General features: G+C 37.6%; 2 protein-coding genes across 2 annotated transcripts in view; both read right to left on the bottom strand.

Moving 5' to 3' along the window:
• The window catches only part of lats2 (large tumor suppressor kinase 2), a 41,025-nt gene extending 35,629 nt beyond the window's left edge, over positions 1–5,396 (bottom strand). The window contains exon 1 of the mRNA XM_042494532.2: positions 5,170–5,396. The gene's annotated coding sequence lies outside the window, so the exon portion shown is untranslated. The remainder of the gene's footprint in view (positions 1–5,169) is intronic.
• A 1,700-nt stretch (positions 5,397–7,096) lies between these two features.
• On the bottom strand, positions 7,097–17,008 carry LOC121948649 (uncharacterized). Its single transcript, XM_042494049.2, has 2 exons — positions 16,646–17,008; positions 7,097–15,070 (listed from the first exon to the last, which is right to left on the bottom strand). Exons 1-2 carry the CDS (start codon positions 16,821–16,823, stop codon positions 13,737–13,739), a joined length of 1,512 nt encoding a protein of 503 aa, XP_042349983.1. The 5' UTR covers positions 16,824–17,008; the 3' UTR covers positions 7,097–13,736.
• Between the last annotated feature and the right edge of the window lie 355 nt (positions 17,009–17,363).

Here is a 17,363-nt window from a genome sequence, read left to right as displayed (position 1 = left end):
CACCACTGAAGTGTTCCTCTGCTTTAAATTTGGGATCCACTAAATTAAAGTCTCACTTCACTTGCCGAGTAATACTCATTAACAGAAGCCCCTGAAAGCGGCAGGCGGGTTGGTGACTCACAGGCTTCAAATATCTTCCTCAGCCGGAGAGAGATTTCCGTTCGGCTGGCAGGTGAGGCCGTCTGGTCTCCAGATACCGATTTGTTACCGACACGGAGAGACTGCCAGACACCATCCCATCCTGGCAGGTTTCGACACGGCTGCGGTTTCCAAATCTTGTCTGCCATTACAACCATTTTGTTGAGCAGTCAAGCTTTAATTGATCTGGTTGTATTTCACACGGTGTGATTGGCAGCTCGATTACCGAAAGAATTTCACCGGATTGTTTGAGCCACAATTATCCTGACACATAAAACATAATTGATGGGCTGAAGGCGTTTCCTCCACCGAAACTGTTCATTTATATGTCAGGACACCTTTTAGTGCTTTTACAATCAAGCAAGAGGAAAAGCTGTGTTCAAGTATTTCGGAGAGGACGATTCTCCAACGCAAGCAGGGGCCAGATCATACAGAGCCTTACACGTTATTAATAACATTTTTAAACTGATATTGTAGTATTTTGGGGGTATCTACAGAGCCAAACTGACATAAAAGGTTCTCTGAGTTAGTGGATTTCTCAAATATGAGCTTTCAACTGACTGATCTTAAATCAGACTGAAGATTTGGGTTGCGATTTACAAACATTGCATTACAATAAATATCATTTTGATTACTTTATGTGTTTTGCACACATTTATCAAGGTTTTATATCCCGTATAGAAATATCGCTCTAATCAATACTGTGATAACGATCTTAACGATGTTGCTCAGAGCTACTTTCTGACAAAAAGCAGACGGATTTTGAAGTATTGCGTTCAAAGAGGCCCCTCCCCCCCGCCACCCTGTAACCCTGGCAGCGCTCATCCCTTTGGGCCATTTTGAAGAGGGACACAGCCTTCACTGTTTGTGCAGATAAAACTTTGCACAGACAAAAACATGCTTCTTTTTTTATGGGTGGGTGGTGGGGTTGGGCGGGGACACGGGTGCCAAGCTGCATAAATGTTTCTCCATCTCTGGGATCTCTCGCCTCCATTCCTGCGATGCTTTAGGCGCCGCGTCCGACCGAAGAGCATTCCATTCCACAAGTAACTACAAGTAAACTCATACCGCCGCTGAATCACGGGACAGTCTGGGACCGTCTACGCTGACCAAAATAAACCAAAAAAAACATGATATGGATGATCTATGTCTGCAAATAGGAGGATGTTGGAGCCGATCCAATCTTAAAAATTTACCCCAAAAAAAACCACAACACACACACATCCACAAACACACTGCATACTTCCATACTTAACCCTAACCTTCAACAACACATACCTAAGCCTTATCTCCACTTTGACTTAACCTCTGACTCCAAAAAGGACCACACTCAACCTGAAAGCAGGCAGAAACATTCAGACTACTGACACTAAAACACGTGCACTGATTAAAAAGTCTTAAAATATGATTTTTGTGAATTCATTTTAAAAAATTAAAATTTGCAAGCAGGCAAAAATAAATCTGTGTCGTTTTGAATTTTTTCCTGAGAAAGTGAAAGATAAGACAAAACATCACAAAAATATAACAAAAAACTCAAGTTGACTTGCACGAGAAATAGGTCCAAGCAATGTGGAGAAAATTAAATATCGCAATATTTTTGAACAAAAATACCTCGATATCGATATTATAACGATATGGATGACTACGGCTGCTTTCACAAAATATTTACACAATTTTGATAAATAATTATCAGTAGTGAGGATATGATGACTTAAGTGGAAAAGGGGCCAATAATAAGTGAATTCAGAAAACTGCATTAATTTTTAGTGCAATTCAGACTTTAAAATCAGGAAAAGACAACACGTGCAAGAAAAGACTAACTTTTCTCGTATCATGATATAAATATGATATCAGTATTTTATATTGTATCAATCCCTAAAAAACAACTTCAAAAAATGTATAGGGGTGAACAAAAATACACTCTGGGCAAACAAATTTGTGGCTCACTCTTGGGAGGCGAAAAAAAGCATCAATGTTGAACCCTGAAAATGGACTCATATTTTGGGACACGTCTTCGTAAAAAGGTCCATGAATCCGAGCTCTTGATGGCTGCTACACTAACCGCACTTAAAAATGTGCTTTAGTTTTTGTTCTTTTTATCCAAAAAGACAAAAAAAAGTACACAAATTTTCATTACAGTTGTGCGCAAAACGAGTTGACTCGTTTCTCATTGAGTGACGTTATGATGACTTTCCATGAAGCACGACGATGGAATTGTGGATTTAAAACTTCCGGATGATCCGCTCAGCTTTTAGTTATGTGATGCAATAACGTGTTTTGTAGCTCCTGCTGCATCATGAGGGAGCAGTTCCTGCTGAACAGCACTGAGTCACAGCATCATGTGACTTAAAAAAGCCAAAAAAGTCTTTCCATTACGGTTTTGCAAAATATGGCTATTTCCAATCACCTGAAATACCACCTCATGCGAGCGTAAAAACTTTTTTTTTTGCCATAATTGGGTGTTTTGGGTTGGTTTCAATTTGCACAATTTGAGTTAATGGTTAATGGAAACCCATCTTCTATGTTGGGATTAAATTTGGAAGAAATATGTTCAGAAATCTTGGTTATACTTTATACATTTTATACATCCATAATGGTTTTTCAGGGCCGATACTGATTATTAGCAGTTAATGACACCAACAACCAAAAAACAATAAAAATGATAATCTTTCTGTCAATATCCAGAATTTGTATTATAACAAACTCCAACACAAAATTCTGTTTAAATGCCTTTAGCAAATGTTTCATCAGAAATGAAACTTTAAACATCATATACAGCAAGTTCCCAGCAACTTTTTTTTATAAAGTCAAGTGAAAATTAAAATACAAAAGTTTAAAAAAAAAAAAAAAAAGAAAAGTTTGTCCAATGCCAACACTTTCTTCAACTTTTATCAATTTTTATTGGTGTTCATTAAAATAAAATGCCGATACAGATAATCTGCAAAATGGCAAATATCGGTCCAAATAATCTGCAGGGCTGATAATCTGTCGACCTCTAGATTTCACAGAATTTAAACCGTCTCTGCTGTATTTGGGGGATTATGGACGATGGAAAGAGGATGCAGCTTCCTAAAGAACGAAACTTTCTGCAGTTGAAAGAGAGTGAATGTGTCTGTGTGAGAGAAACATGAGTCAGTTAAAAAAACCTAAAGAGGTGAGTAACTTCCACTGACAAATTTCTGTGTGATGCAGCGTTTCAACAGTTTCACATTTGTGAAATCCACAAACAGATAATCAAACTTAACACAGCACAAGCGAAGAGCTGCAGTTTACATCTGTGGATCCCAAAATTCAACAAGCATCTCAGTCTTATGCCACCCACTGTGCTGCTATTTTCCTGTTACTGCTCGTGCACAATAAAAAAACAACAGAGCGTAACTGAAAAGCATCTTTCCCACTGCAGCCGTCTCCCTGCGCTTCCTCTCTGACAGATGCCTCCGCTCCGCCTCAATTAAACCCAGCTGTGGCCCGATACCTGACGACACACTTGTTGCATCACCATAGTCAAAGTACAATAGTCCTAATTGTTTAAAAAAAATGTGACGTGCCGCCTCAGGAGACAAGCTGGCAAAAACACAAATAAAACTTTTCTGATTTGCAAGAGTGACGCTGCGTCCCTGCAGCCACGCGAGCTCTTAACAAGTCACCTGATACTGATAAAAACTGCTGGAAATCAAACAGGAAAAGTGTGTCAAACGGAAACAGCGACAGTGTGTGTGTGTGTGTGAGAGTGTGTGTGTGTGTGTGTGGGTGTGTGTGTGAGTGTAGTAGTAGTAGTAGCACACCTGAATCAAACACATGGTTGCATCAGTGCCAAACTATGCAGGCCTTTAGGCTTGGAATACAGTGAGAATAAAAAATGATATGCAAATATACTGGGTGTTTTTTCCTCCACAGCCTCAAATATTTTTACTAATTTCTTTATCTGTGAAAAATAAAAAAATAATGCTTTTTTTTTTTAGGAATTCTGAGTTCTTAATGTCTATTTAAAGTCTGTTTTTGAGTCTTTGGGTGTTGCAGTACTTTTTTTTGTGTTGTTTTACTCGTGTGTTATCTTTCAATGGTCTATTTATCTTTTATTTTTAGTTATTTTATTCAGTTTAATTCATGGTATTTCCATCTTTTAATGGTTTACTTTTATTATTGTTATTTTATTTAGTTTAAAATTTTTTATTGATCAATTCTGGCTCACATTTCCTTGTATTTTTTATTGGTTTATTCTTTATCTTAATTATCATTTTATGAGTTTTTATTTTTATTGGATTTTACTCGCTTTTTATGGTCAGTTGATGACTTTATTTTGTTTGCATGTGGAATGAAATGTGCTATATGAATAAAGTTTTGCTTGCTTGCTGTATTTTATTCCTCTTAAAGTTTATTTTTGTTTAATCTGTGCACCAAAAACACAACAAATTCCTTTAATGAGAAAACCTACTTTGCAATAAATGTTTTTTTTAATTATGCGGTCACAACAGTGAAGTTATTATAAAGTTTTGCATGCAGAAAATACAATAAAATATTTTAAAAAGCGCAAATAGAGTGCAAATATACACACAGATAGCTCCTGGGTGTCTTTTATTATAACTCACTGAGTTTGGGCCCCTAAATTAGGGGTCTGCAACAAAAACTCACTCCAATAACTTGACACAAGGGGATATAATGTCTAAAATAGACTATTATGTTTGGAAATAAACAATCATCTTTTGTGCCGAAGCTTTAAAGCCGTTACAACATGGTGTCTGTGCAGTTAACAGATTTAGCCTGGGGGCCCCTGGACATGAAAACGGTCGGAAACCCCTGTTTTAACGTCCTGTGGCCTTCCCCACTGGGTCCAGACTGGGGGGCTGAGAGGACCAGAACATTCCTGTGCAGAAAGAAACTCCCGAGAGAAACACAGAAAAACACTTTCCCCCTTTTTCCTCCAAATTTTTCCTGCTTTAACACACCCATGACGGAACTTTTCCCTCAGCAACAAGTCGTGGAAATAAGTTTACACCACCACTCCCCTCCCCAAAAAAAGTCTCAACTTACCATGTGATAGAAGAAGCAAGAATAACTCAGATTTGGAGAGTAAATCCCGACACGAGACAACTTTTTAAAGTCCGTTTCTCGGCCGAAGAGCGCGTCGGAGCCGCCGAGAGGTTCAGAGAAGACGGAGAAAGAGGGTAAATATGATGAAATGAGCCTCCATTTTCTCCTCAGACTGCAGCAGGATCAGAAATGCAGCACAAAGTTGGACACTCGCTGCATTGTTAACATTCCTCAGGTCACGTGACGGACCGACGCACGTCAGCACCGACGCAAAGATCGTCTATTCAACAGCGGAGCCACTCGATGTAAAGTAGTGCTCATTTTTTATTAAATGGGACATCATCAGTGGTGCTGGGTAAAGTCTTTTTTTTATCATTTACTTTATTAAAGGTGGTAAAACCATAGTATGAAAGTACTACAGGTGTATGGAGGACAACAAGTGTCACAGAAATAGTAATAACCCTTTTAACCCTTTGAGACCTGAGCAAATCGGCTTTATTTCTTTCAAAAACGCGGAAACACAGCAATGAGGGAAAAAAAGAAAGAAATGACTTTAGTAAAAAAAAAAAAAAAAAATAAAATAAAATAAAACGCCAGAAAACTGGCATGCATGAATAAATAAATAAATAAATAAATTTAAAGAAAAAGTAAAGTTTAAAAAAAATAAGGACGCAATCTGAAAAAGTGCTCAGAAAATTATGATAACTTTGCAACATAATTTTACAGTAAGTTTAATAATTTTTGCCTTGCTTTTAAAAAAAATAATTTTCTAAATCTACTTTTTTTAATGTGTGAAACATTTATTACTGAGCTGCTCAGTGCCCTTTTTACAACAAACAAACAAAACGCGGAAAATTAGCAAAAATAAATAAATAAATGCTTTATTGCTATTTCTGTGACACTTGTGGTTCTCCGCATAGTCAAAGGCCAATTTATGTTTCTTATATTTAGGTTTTAATTAAGTTCTTAACTTATTTATCTTTGTATTGATCCTCTTGTAGTTTGTATTTTACTCTTTCCCTTTTCTATGATTATTTATATACATTTTTGAAGATATGTATTTCACTTTGTAAAATAACACTGAAAAAATAAATGAATTAATTTAGAAATTAATAATCAATAAATAAAAGGGACAATTAAACAGAAAAATAAATAAAGGGTATTACTGCAATATTAAATCAATGCCTACATTTAATCTTGAACATTTCTTGTGTATATAATGGTATATACATTTAATTATCAAATTGTTTATTTATTTATTTTTATTTCAGCAGCTTTCATTCTTTAGAATTAGCATGGGGCAGTCTGGTTCATATTTAAAAACATGACTGAAACAAGAAAAAGTGCATCTAAAGCATTATATTTATATATTTTTTTTTAATCCCAGTGTGCACATTGAAATTATGGATGGCATCCACTATATATTTAAAGCCATTATGTGTGGAGTTTTTATATGTCAGTATTACATATTTTAAAGTATCCTAACATCATGAGTTTCTGTTTGTGCAAAAATATGATAATCTGGTAAAAAAAAAAAAAAAAATCAAAAAATCCTGGAGAACCAGTTTTGCATCGCTGTCTAACACCACCAGGGGCGCCAAAGGCTGAAAATTTCAAATTCTACACATACCGACTTCTGAAAGAGCAACAGAGTGAGAGGTCTGGTCATTTCCTCCTCTCTGACCGCACATATTCTAGGAGGGGCTTCCTGCAATGCACTTCTCTCTTTGATAAATCAAAAAAAAAAAATCAGTACATTACTCAGTCACTCCTCTCTGGCCTTGGAATAAATCTTTACCAATCAGCCAAAAGGCCGTGAATCAGTGTGCACACAAATAAAGAGCTTTTTATCACATTATGCCTTATTAGAAAGTTAAACATGGACAAGAGACAGGACAGGACGCTTCAGTACACATAACAAGCCTGCTGCATTTCCCAAACTTTAATTTCTCAGTCACAGAGGAAACAACAAAGAACAACTGAACAGGAAATTAAACTTTTAGGAGGAAACACACATCATGAAAGCTCATGCACCCATAACAGGCAAACAGCATGACAACAGAGGAGTGACATAAACATTTACAGAAATAGTAACCAGTTTGAACATGAAGGTGATTATTCAAAAGTAGAAGTTATTGAAAGTGGTGAAAGTCAAATAATTTGCTTTTAACTATTCTCAAAGAATTATTTTGCAACCATTTCCCCATGTTTTTATGTCTAAGTGACTAATGGGAACAATTTTTGATATTGGTCAGCATTGAGAGAGAGCTGCAGCCGGCATCAGCAAAACAGGCTGCAATGTAACCACTCCGGGCAGTCAAATCACATCCATTAAAATCTCACATGCACATAGAGTGCCCCGGTAATGAGTCCAAAAACCCAAAATTCATTAGCTTTTCAGCACCTCTGGTTCCCTCGTCTCAAAAGTCAATGTGTTTTTTTGAATGGGTTTTTGGTTAGAAGCCTGAAATACAGTCTGTGGTTAACACAAGCTGAAGAGACTTTCATGTTTTCGTGGGGGTTTGGTAGCTCAGAGTTAGCGAGTGGTTACTGACATATTTTATGTCATAGAACAAAACGTGAAAGCCTCTTCAGCTTGTGTTAATCACAAACCTTATTTCAGGCAGTTTTATTCTCACTACAAGTCGCCTTCTATTTTTAATGGATTTGCAAAAAACTCACAACCACTTTTGCAATTTTCACTCCTGAATTTTCATTGCAAAAGAAAAGACTAAAAATATTGCAACTTGCATCACAAGATTTTTGAAAAACTGCCATAAAAACCCACATTTTAGGCTGCAAAAATCCCCCCAAAAGCCTTCCAAATCCTAAAGGGACTAATTTTATGTTACTGGTTAATTTAGAATAAACAGAAGACAGAGTGGGTAGTTAACATCAACAGTGATAACCACCATGGCTATAGTTGAAACAAAAAAGAAAGACAGACAGCAACACCTTACAAAAAAAAGAATAAGAGAAAAATTACAGGTGGACATAAAACCAGTTTGATGTTCTTCAGAAACTACTACAGTTTACATTACAAGCACATAAAATATATGAAAGACACACAACCGTACAACCGTCCAAGAAGGCACGTTCCACTTTGGGCTCTCGTAGCGTGCCTGTCTGAACCACACACTGCTTCAGTAATGAAAGGAAGCTTCTCATCATATGTTAAAAAAAACAACAAAAAACAACCTTTCCCCAATTGATTTAGGGCCCAGAGCCAAAGCACAAACCTTATAAACTTTTCTCTTAAGAGATAATGTATGTATAATAACTTGACATCATTTGGAATTTATACACATTAAACAGCAGGAGAGTGAAGAGCAGAAAACACAAATATCAATGGGAACATTATTACTCACCATGCACAAAACTTGACCTTGAGTGAATAATAAGGGATGCTGCACATGTAGCTTGTTAACCAGAGAAGGGTCTAAAGCATACTATAAGATGCAAAAATAAACATTTGTAGAAAACGCAGGCTGATTTGTAACAGCAGTACCAGCTTTATAAACTAAGGCACCAGCAATGCAGGACAACAAAAGATGCATTTCAATTAGCGGGGTCTTATTTTACACAAGTAATGAGTTGTTTTCTCAAGATATAGAAACTGATTTCTCCGTTCATGTGACTTCATGTGAGCCCGTATCTCAGCTTAATATGATAAACTATTAAAAATGTCAAAAATGCATTTCAACAGCGGGGTAACCTTTCATGCAGAATAGCCTGCAGCCTTGAACTGAAGCCTACAGAAACGCCTCGGTGGTGTGTGCTCACGTGCCATAAAAGTTACAATCAATTACAAGTGAACACATTAAACAAATCAGATGAGAATTAAAGCATCATAAATTAAATGTACATTCTCCATGTGGCGTGCTCGACTGATCAGTGTGTTGATTTAAACCTTGTTACCGCTTCAGTGGAAAAAAACAACAAACATTTTTTTTTTCATATTCTGGCAACACACGATCCAAGCAATTTGCAATTTTATTCTCCTCATTCACATTTCTGCTCCATACCATCTTTTTTAGACTGTGCCTTGAGCCTACGTACTTATTACAGAGGATGGAAGCTGCCAAAATAAATTACAATACATAAATGACTTAATAAATTAATTAATAGACCATTAAGTGTAATAAGAGTAATAAAAATATATAGCCATTAATAGATAAAATGTAACATATATAGATATTTGTTTTAATTCGAACTTTATTTTGCATTTATTTTCTATTTGTTTTAAATTATTTTTTTAAGTGTATTATTTTTCCTTCAAATGCTTCAATCCTCCCTAATGTCCATAACCTTTTTTTTAAGTTTTCTTGGATATGGATCTCTTCATAAATTTGTAATGCATTCTGGAGTGATTAGATCTACGATACATAGAAAAATAAAAGATATGAACACATAAATATGATTACAAATAAATTTAAACAAATAAAAAGGGAAAATTAAATAGGAAAGTAAATAAATTGAGGAATTCATACAAAAGTAAATAAATTAAGAAATATTAATATATCAATATCAATTTATGTCACATTTTATCGATTAATTGAAGTCTTTGTTACATTTACCGACATATTAATTTAGTTATTGAGTAATTTATTTATTTTTTATTTTGGCAGCTTTCATCCTCCATATGTAACATTCCCTCAGTAGTAGTTGTGATAGCGAGTGACAGTTTTGTAATATGTTGAATTCTGTACATATGGCTAAATTCAGGGCTAATTTTGCAACTACCTGGACCAGCAAATTGCGCTTTCATTACGTCCTTTGATTTATTTATTACTGTATGCAAATTTTTTGATTAATGTTATAATTCTTGTTATTTTACTTCTTTAAGTCCTCTTGGTACAGATTATAGGAGGGGGCTTTGTTGTTTTTAATGTCCTGTAACCTCCCCAAATTAGAACAAAAACACATAGTCATGAAAAATAACATCTTTCAGTCAATTAAAGAAAAAAGGGATGGTGCTTAATTAGATGGTGATGCTGGACCGATATACATTTACAGAAAATGAACTGGGAAAACAACAGTAATTTTTCCTTCCTCACCTGAACAAAGAATATATATTTTTTTACAAATCTAGTTTTACATTTAATAAGAAGGTTTTAAACCCTTTGACGCCTGATTTCTTTCAAAAACATGGGAAGAAAGCAATGAGCAAGAAAAAAAGAAATGACCCAAAAATTAGCAAAATGTACAAGAAATTAGAAAAAGGAAAGAAAAAAAGAGTAAAAAAAAGGAAATGACCTATAATAATTATTAATTATAATAATTTTGGAACATAATTTAATTATAACTGCAATTTTTCCGTAGCTTTTCCCCCCCTGGACATTTTGTATTGCCTTTATAAAATAGTTTTATAAATCCACTTATTTCTTGAAAATTGTGGAACATTTCTTACAAAGTTGCTCTTTGCCTTTTTTTCCCATGTTCTTGAAAGAAAACACTGGACTGGAAAAAATGTAGCCTGCACAAACATTTTCAAACAATACTGTGGTACATAGTGACATCATTGTTTATTATACAGTCACTGATTAGACAAGCATCCACCTGTTCTTATAGTAATTTCTAGGGTATTTAGAAATCCTGAAGGTTTGCTTTTCAGTACTGCCAGAAATATAGATTCATTAAATTGATGCTGTATACAGGTGGTGTGGTGCACAGCACGCACCACCAGAGGTCAGTCTCCACTGACAGAACAGGCAGCTGAGCTGAGAAAGGTAACAAATGCGAGTGATGGGGATAACGTTACAGGACGAGTAGAACCATGTCCAGTGATTGCAGCGAGAGAATGTGGAGAAAGCTGCATATTTTCACATCTAACTTGATAAAAATTTATTTTGACCAAACTAGAGTCTGCGATTATTGAAAAATGGACAGACTAACCAAGATGGTTTTTCTGAGTTTCATTTGTTCCTGGAGAGTTTGAATGAAGTGTGTTGATGAGTTAACAGAAAATGTATGGGAGTAGTTTGTTGAAAAAGGGTTAGGGTTGTATTTTAACCATTTGAAACCTGGATCGACACCAGTTTTATTGTGCTGTGTTCAGACACCTTTCACAAGCCCTTAAACCTTTGAAATGTGAGCAAACTGGTTTGAAAAAAATATATAAATATAATATGTGGAAAAAAAATCGACCTGAAAATTGCTTCAAAAAAAGAGAGAGAGAGAATCATTAGAAAACTATTAAACATCTAAAACATGGCACAAAAGGCAATAAGCAACTTGACATGAAATACCCCACAAATTGAAAAAAACCCAAACCATTAGAAATCTTATCATTCTAATTATAATATATTATAATTATCTATTTAAAATTAGGTTACCAAAATTTTTAGTATAATTATTTATATTTTTTATATTAGCAATTCTTTCAGGTCATTTCTTGTTTATTTTCTTTTATTTTTCTTTCTTTTTCTTTCTCATTGTAGGTCGTTTTCTTCTCACTTATTATTCATTTCTTGCATATTTTTGGGGGTATTTCCTTGTTGAGCTGCTCATTTCAAGCCAATTTGCTCAGGCTGCCAGGTGTTAAACAAATACTGTCATACACCTTAAACCCTCGGGAAACGTCAGGAAGCTATGCAGGTGTGAGAGGGAAAAAAAGATACTGATAAAGCCTATTATCAATACCAGTCAAGGCGTGTTGGGGAAGACATCTGCCTTCCCGAGATGTGCGCTCAACCTGGAAGCTATTTTTGGAAGAAAAAAAAACTGGAAATGAGCTGTGTTTGTGCAGCAGATAAATTAACGCCAGACTTTGGCCGTATGTTGGTCTGTGGGTGGTATGTTTGTCTGCACTAACAGGTAGCTAATCATCCCAGAGTGATTGTTTTCTATTGTTATAAAATCTAGCTGGCAGGCAAAAATGTGGGCAATCTGTCAAAACTCTCATTAACTAAGACATATTTTTATCTCTGCATGAGGAACAGGCAGGAGAAACTCTGTGTTTCTATCCGTGCTGCTCTTCAAACACACTCTTGATTGCACAGGATTGGGTTAATGGGAACATTGTCTTCACCACCATCAGTTTACACACCTTATATTTTCAAATGGCTAATTAAAATTAATTTAAAGGTACTTAGCTGTCATTGAAAACCTACATGAAAAAAGCCTGCAAGCCTGCCATTTATGTCAGTTGAGTTGCATAAGTTAAAGGGATGTTTCGGATCTTTTGAAGAGGTTTTGTATGAGGTAGTTATCATTTGTCAGTGCATCACATACAGTAGATGTCTGCTGGTTAGACATAAAAGCTAAGAAATGTGTTGCTGTGGATGTGGGCAGCAGAGATACAGATTTTAGCCACCTAAAAATAGTATTACCTACAAAAAAGACAATTTTATACCCCCTTTTCCACATAAAAATGCGAATATATGCACGTTTTTAAACACGGGTAAAGCCACTACGAATAGACTATAGACATTGCCAGGAGAGCAGAGCTGTGTACACGGCTCTGCAGCAGACGAGCACGACTTTGTGTGTGTGTGTGTGTGTGTGTGGATTTTGGATTGATGTTTTAGTGCTGCTTCGGAGGAGATGGATGATATTTTGTGGTGGCGTGTCATTTCATCTCACCCGTTAAGGGGCTAAAATTGGCGTGTTGTGTTTAAATCTGAGCTGGAGGAGAATAATATCCGCGACTACAGGAGTTATTTGTCCTGGGTGTGAATGCCGATTATACACTTCCCCACTGCATTAAAAAGCCAGAGGTTAGATTCGTTTTCAAATATTTCAATATTTTTTAATGATTCCATCATTTTTCAAGGCCAAGAAATATGTGATAGTAAAATTCCATCACTTTTCAAGGTTTTCCATGACCATGGAAACTTGTTGTAGTTTGGCCTTTTGTTCACACAACAACAACACCGAGTTTTGAAAGGCCTGAAAATGCACAACGTTTGAATACGGGTTCAAGAGTGTAATCCTTTGAAAACGCAACCCCTTCCCTCCGTGTGTAAACTGTGCGGACCAGGTGAGAACAACACGGCTGCACTTCACACATACATGTTTTTTTTCTAAGTTGTGCCATTACAAAGTTACACCACCAACTACTGGCCTGGAATACATCCAACAGCGTTTTTGGTTGTTTTTGCTTGTTTTTGCTTGTTTTTGCATATCCTTGTACACGAGAATGGTAACGGAAAGACTTTTCCGTTTTCGGTAGGGTCAATCTCGTCTAAACGTGGCCTTAGAAAGCTACAATCACACCCACAGCTGTTCATTTCTTAGCTTCCAGCCTGCTTCTCCAAACCGTGCCGACTGACATCTATTGTATGTAAAACACAAATACATCAGACAAACCTACTTCAAAAGATCCGAAATATCCCTTTAATGACATGACATCGTAGCAGCGTGGTTTCTGGATTTACTGTTTCCACATACAAACCGTTAGATAACGGGGAGGAACACTGACAGTGTAAACTGAAGAGTATAAACCAGTTTCCGCTGGTAATCCTGTGGCGTCGACACTGGGAGAGGCAGAACATGGAATCAGGTCCAAAGCAGTAAAGGGAACTTAAGTGACCAGCATTGAGGAGCACTAAGTGTTTCTGCACGATTCACTCTAGTGGAGCAGCAGAGATGCACAGATTGTTTAAGGCACAGGCGACTTGCACAATCTTATCAAATGTCGAGAGGTTGGACGTGCGCTCAGAGACCGTGGTGAAGGGGCTCTCCACCGGGCCTGTGAGCATGGCGTACCTCTGCTTCACCATGGAGATCACCCTCTCCACATGTCTCTGCACGCTCACTGTGTCATCGGCCAGCGGCGAGCCCTCTGAGCTCCCGTGCGCCTCGGCTTGGTAGCTGCCGGCGATTTTAAACAGGGCTCCTCGGGCGGCCACAGAATCGGCGATGTCGAGGTCGCGACTCGCCAACACGACATCGCCCGGGAGAAGCTTGCACAGAAACCCGCAGCCCTCGGCCAGGCTTTTGTCACTGACGTTTCCCAGCACGCCCCTGGACACGAAGGTGACGACGCCTTGTGGAGCCACACCGATCAGATACTTTAACACATTATGACTCGTCCCCGTCACTAGACAGCTCGCCGCCACCTTCTGCTGCTGCTGGTTGCCCCTGGAGACCGGCTCCTCAAAGGGCACCATGAAACAGTCTATGATGACAGCGCAGTCGGGGTGGGAGGCGCGCAGAGCCGCCGGCAGGTTTTTCCGCAGCTCGGCTCTGGAGGGCCAGAAGACGGCTGTCGGCACCAGAGTGGAGGACATGATGTTGACCATCTGGTGCACCGTTCTGGTTACCGTGCCGACTTTAACGCCAAAGCGGTACGCCAGATCCTGGTTCCGGAGGTCCAGACGGAGTCGCATCAGTGTCAGCAGCAGCTGCTGGAACTTGGAGAGCTTCACGGTTTTCATGCCGTCCATGTGCGGCGCCAGCAGCCACATGACCGTCTCCAGGACAAAGTAGTTTGGTAAACCAGTGTAGAACTTCACTTTCTCTGCATCGTTCCTCAAGGAGTTCTCAGAGAGCGACATTTTGTCCACAGACTCCCTGAGGATCTGGTTCTCCTTCTTTAGCGCTTTCAGGACGTCGTCAAAGTTAACATCCGGCGCCTGAGCGAACTTTCCTTTCTTACTGTCACTCATAGATCCATCATCGTCGTCCTCTTCATCATCGGTGCTGAGGGAGGAGGACGCGCTCTCCTCCACGGCGGCCTCCGGCTCCCTCTCCTCAGGATGCTCCTCCTGGACCCGCTCACCCGCCACGGACCTGCCCTGACCCTGCAGGAACAACAAGGCGTTAGCCGCCTCCACGCGTGCTTCCTGCTTGTCCAGGATCTCTAACGCACCTGGCTCCTTCATCTCCGGGGACAACGGAGCTGACGTAAACACAGAGGGAACATAATCTGGAGAACGTGGATTCTTCACCTGTTTACCTGCGCGAGGACAAGAAGATGTAGTTTAATTTTTTTTTAAAAAGTGATGAATGACAGATATCAAATAATTAAATGTAACACTTTTTGAGACCTTTTGAAGATTTTTTTTTTTTTTTACCAAATTTAAGACTAAATTTTGAAGATCTTTTTCTTATTCTGGTTTTCTTTTTATACATATTTTTTTCTTTCTTTCTGGTTTTCTTAAAGACATATTTCATATATGCTTCATCAAATATTTTGTGTGAGACCAACATGCAAAAAAATCGAGTGCTAGTATTGTCCAGGTTGATATATTTTTGTGCGCCTAATTTTGGTATGTTGATACATGTTTATGTTTCTCAAAAATCACTAAATAAACAATATTTTAAAACTCTCTTCAACACCAGGATTTTGTTTATAAATGAGAGGAGAAAGTCAAATACTCCCCAAGTCAAATACTTTCGGGAGAAAGTAAAAAAACAAACCAACCAAAAAACAAAGTCAAACCCCAGCCACCCCCATCCTCTGATAAATAAAGAACAGTCCCTATATCACATTTTAAGTAGAAGTCAATAGATTATCAATTATCAATCTGTATCAATATTTTAATGATTGCCCTCAAAATGAATTAATAAAAAAAGTGTGCATATTATACTCAAAAAAGACGAGGAAAGGTACAATAAATGCAAGAAAAGTGTCAAAATGGGAGAAAATTCTTCCTCAGGAAGCTTTTTCTATTCATTCATTTTTTCTTAAAATTTTCACTGAACTTTATCAAAAAAAAGTTGCAGGGAAACACTGTGTGATGTTGAAAGTTCCCATTTTGATTAAACATTTGCTGAGGGCATTTAAACAAAGTTTTGTGGAGTTTGTTATATTCCAAATTTTGGACAGAAATATTTTCATTGTTATTGTAAACGCATATCAGTTTCAAATATCGGTTATCGGTCTGTACAAATAATATGTATCGGTATCGGCCCTGAAACTCCAACATCAGTCGAACCCCCCCTTTTTTTTGTTTTGACTGAAAGTTTATTGAATTTAAATGTTTTTAACAAAACAAAACCACAGAAGTCACAATCCCCCAAAAAACACCAGACAGAAGAAATAAAAATAAAAAAAAAAATACATAAGGATTGAGCAACACCAAAAGACAAACAAAAAGACACGAGCAATAGTGGAAGATAAACTGAGGTAAATCAGGAATGAAGTACTGATGACATGAAAAAAGACCCCTAATTTTAAGTTCCGGACTTTTAACTAACAGCTGAGTATTTTTAGACTATACTGACTATACTGGCCAAATCAAAAACATAAAAAAATGAATCCACGATTAAATTAATTATTTAAAATTAACTGCAATAACGCCTAAATTAAATGTATTTCCTATCGTGATAACGTCAAAGATGATTGATATCCAATAAATCTGGTAAAAACAGACATCTGCAGGAAATATCAATAACCTGCAGACATGAAAACATCGTTTTGAATCTTGCAGGTTGTGTGTCCCCGTGTGCGCGTCCTGCAGCGTGAATGTGTCCTGGCTGAACACAGACGGTGGGATACTTGTAGTTTCCGTGTGGGCTGCAGTCGTACCTGAGATGAAGTGAGTACTACACAGCCGACTGCCGTCGTTAGGCACCCAGCCCTCTCGGTTCACAGCAGCGATCCAGCGCTGCTTCCTCTCGGGGTCCCGGGGGAAGCGGTAGAAAGATAGGGTGGTTCCCGGTGTCCTTCTGTTCCTGCAGCCGGCCACCACACACGTGTGAACCATAGTAAGGCCACGGGAGAAGCGTGGAGGTGTGCGCTGCTGTTTGTTGGCTGTTTTGACTCCCAAAATGGTGGACGACGAGAGAGGCTGAGAAGAAAAAACAAAAAAGAAACTGAAGCACCGTCATCAACGGCCGTTTGCATGCAGCGATCTGATTGGTCCGTCCTCCGGCGACGTCACTGAAATTCGATCTTTACTCACGCGCTGCTTCAACAAACTAACGGTCCCAAAATTAGTGTCTTTCTGTTATACAGCAACATTTATGTACTCACACATTTGCGTTATATCCTCATATTTTCTTTTTATTCAATTCAAATATTTATTTTATTCATTTATTTATTTGTTTTTAAATTTGTTTTTATTTATTCTCCCCTATCACGTGAAATCACAGAATAATACTCATTAAGAAATACATACATACACACACACACACACACACACACACACACACACACATATATATATATAGGTGTTATACAGCAACATTTCTGTACTCATACATTTGCATTATATCCTCATATTTATTTTATTTATTCATTTACT

Source organism: Plectropomus leopardus, chromosome 10 (genome assembly GCF_026936395.1).
Source record: "Plectropomus leopardus strain MGB_pleo_1.0 chromosome 10, ASM2693639v1, whole genome shotgun sequence".
In the NCBI taxonomy this organism is placed as follows: domain Eukaryota; kingdom Metazoa; phylum Chordata; class Actinopteri; order Perciformes; family Serranidae; genus Plectropomus; species Plectropomus leopardus.
Note: the sequence above shows the minus strand (reverse complement) of the source record. Positions and strands in the feature narration are given on the sequence as shown.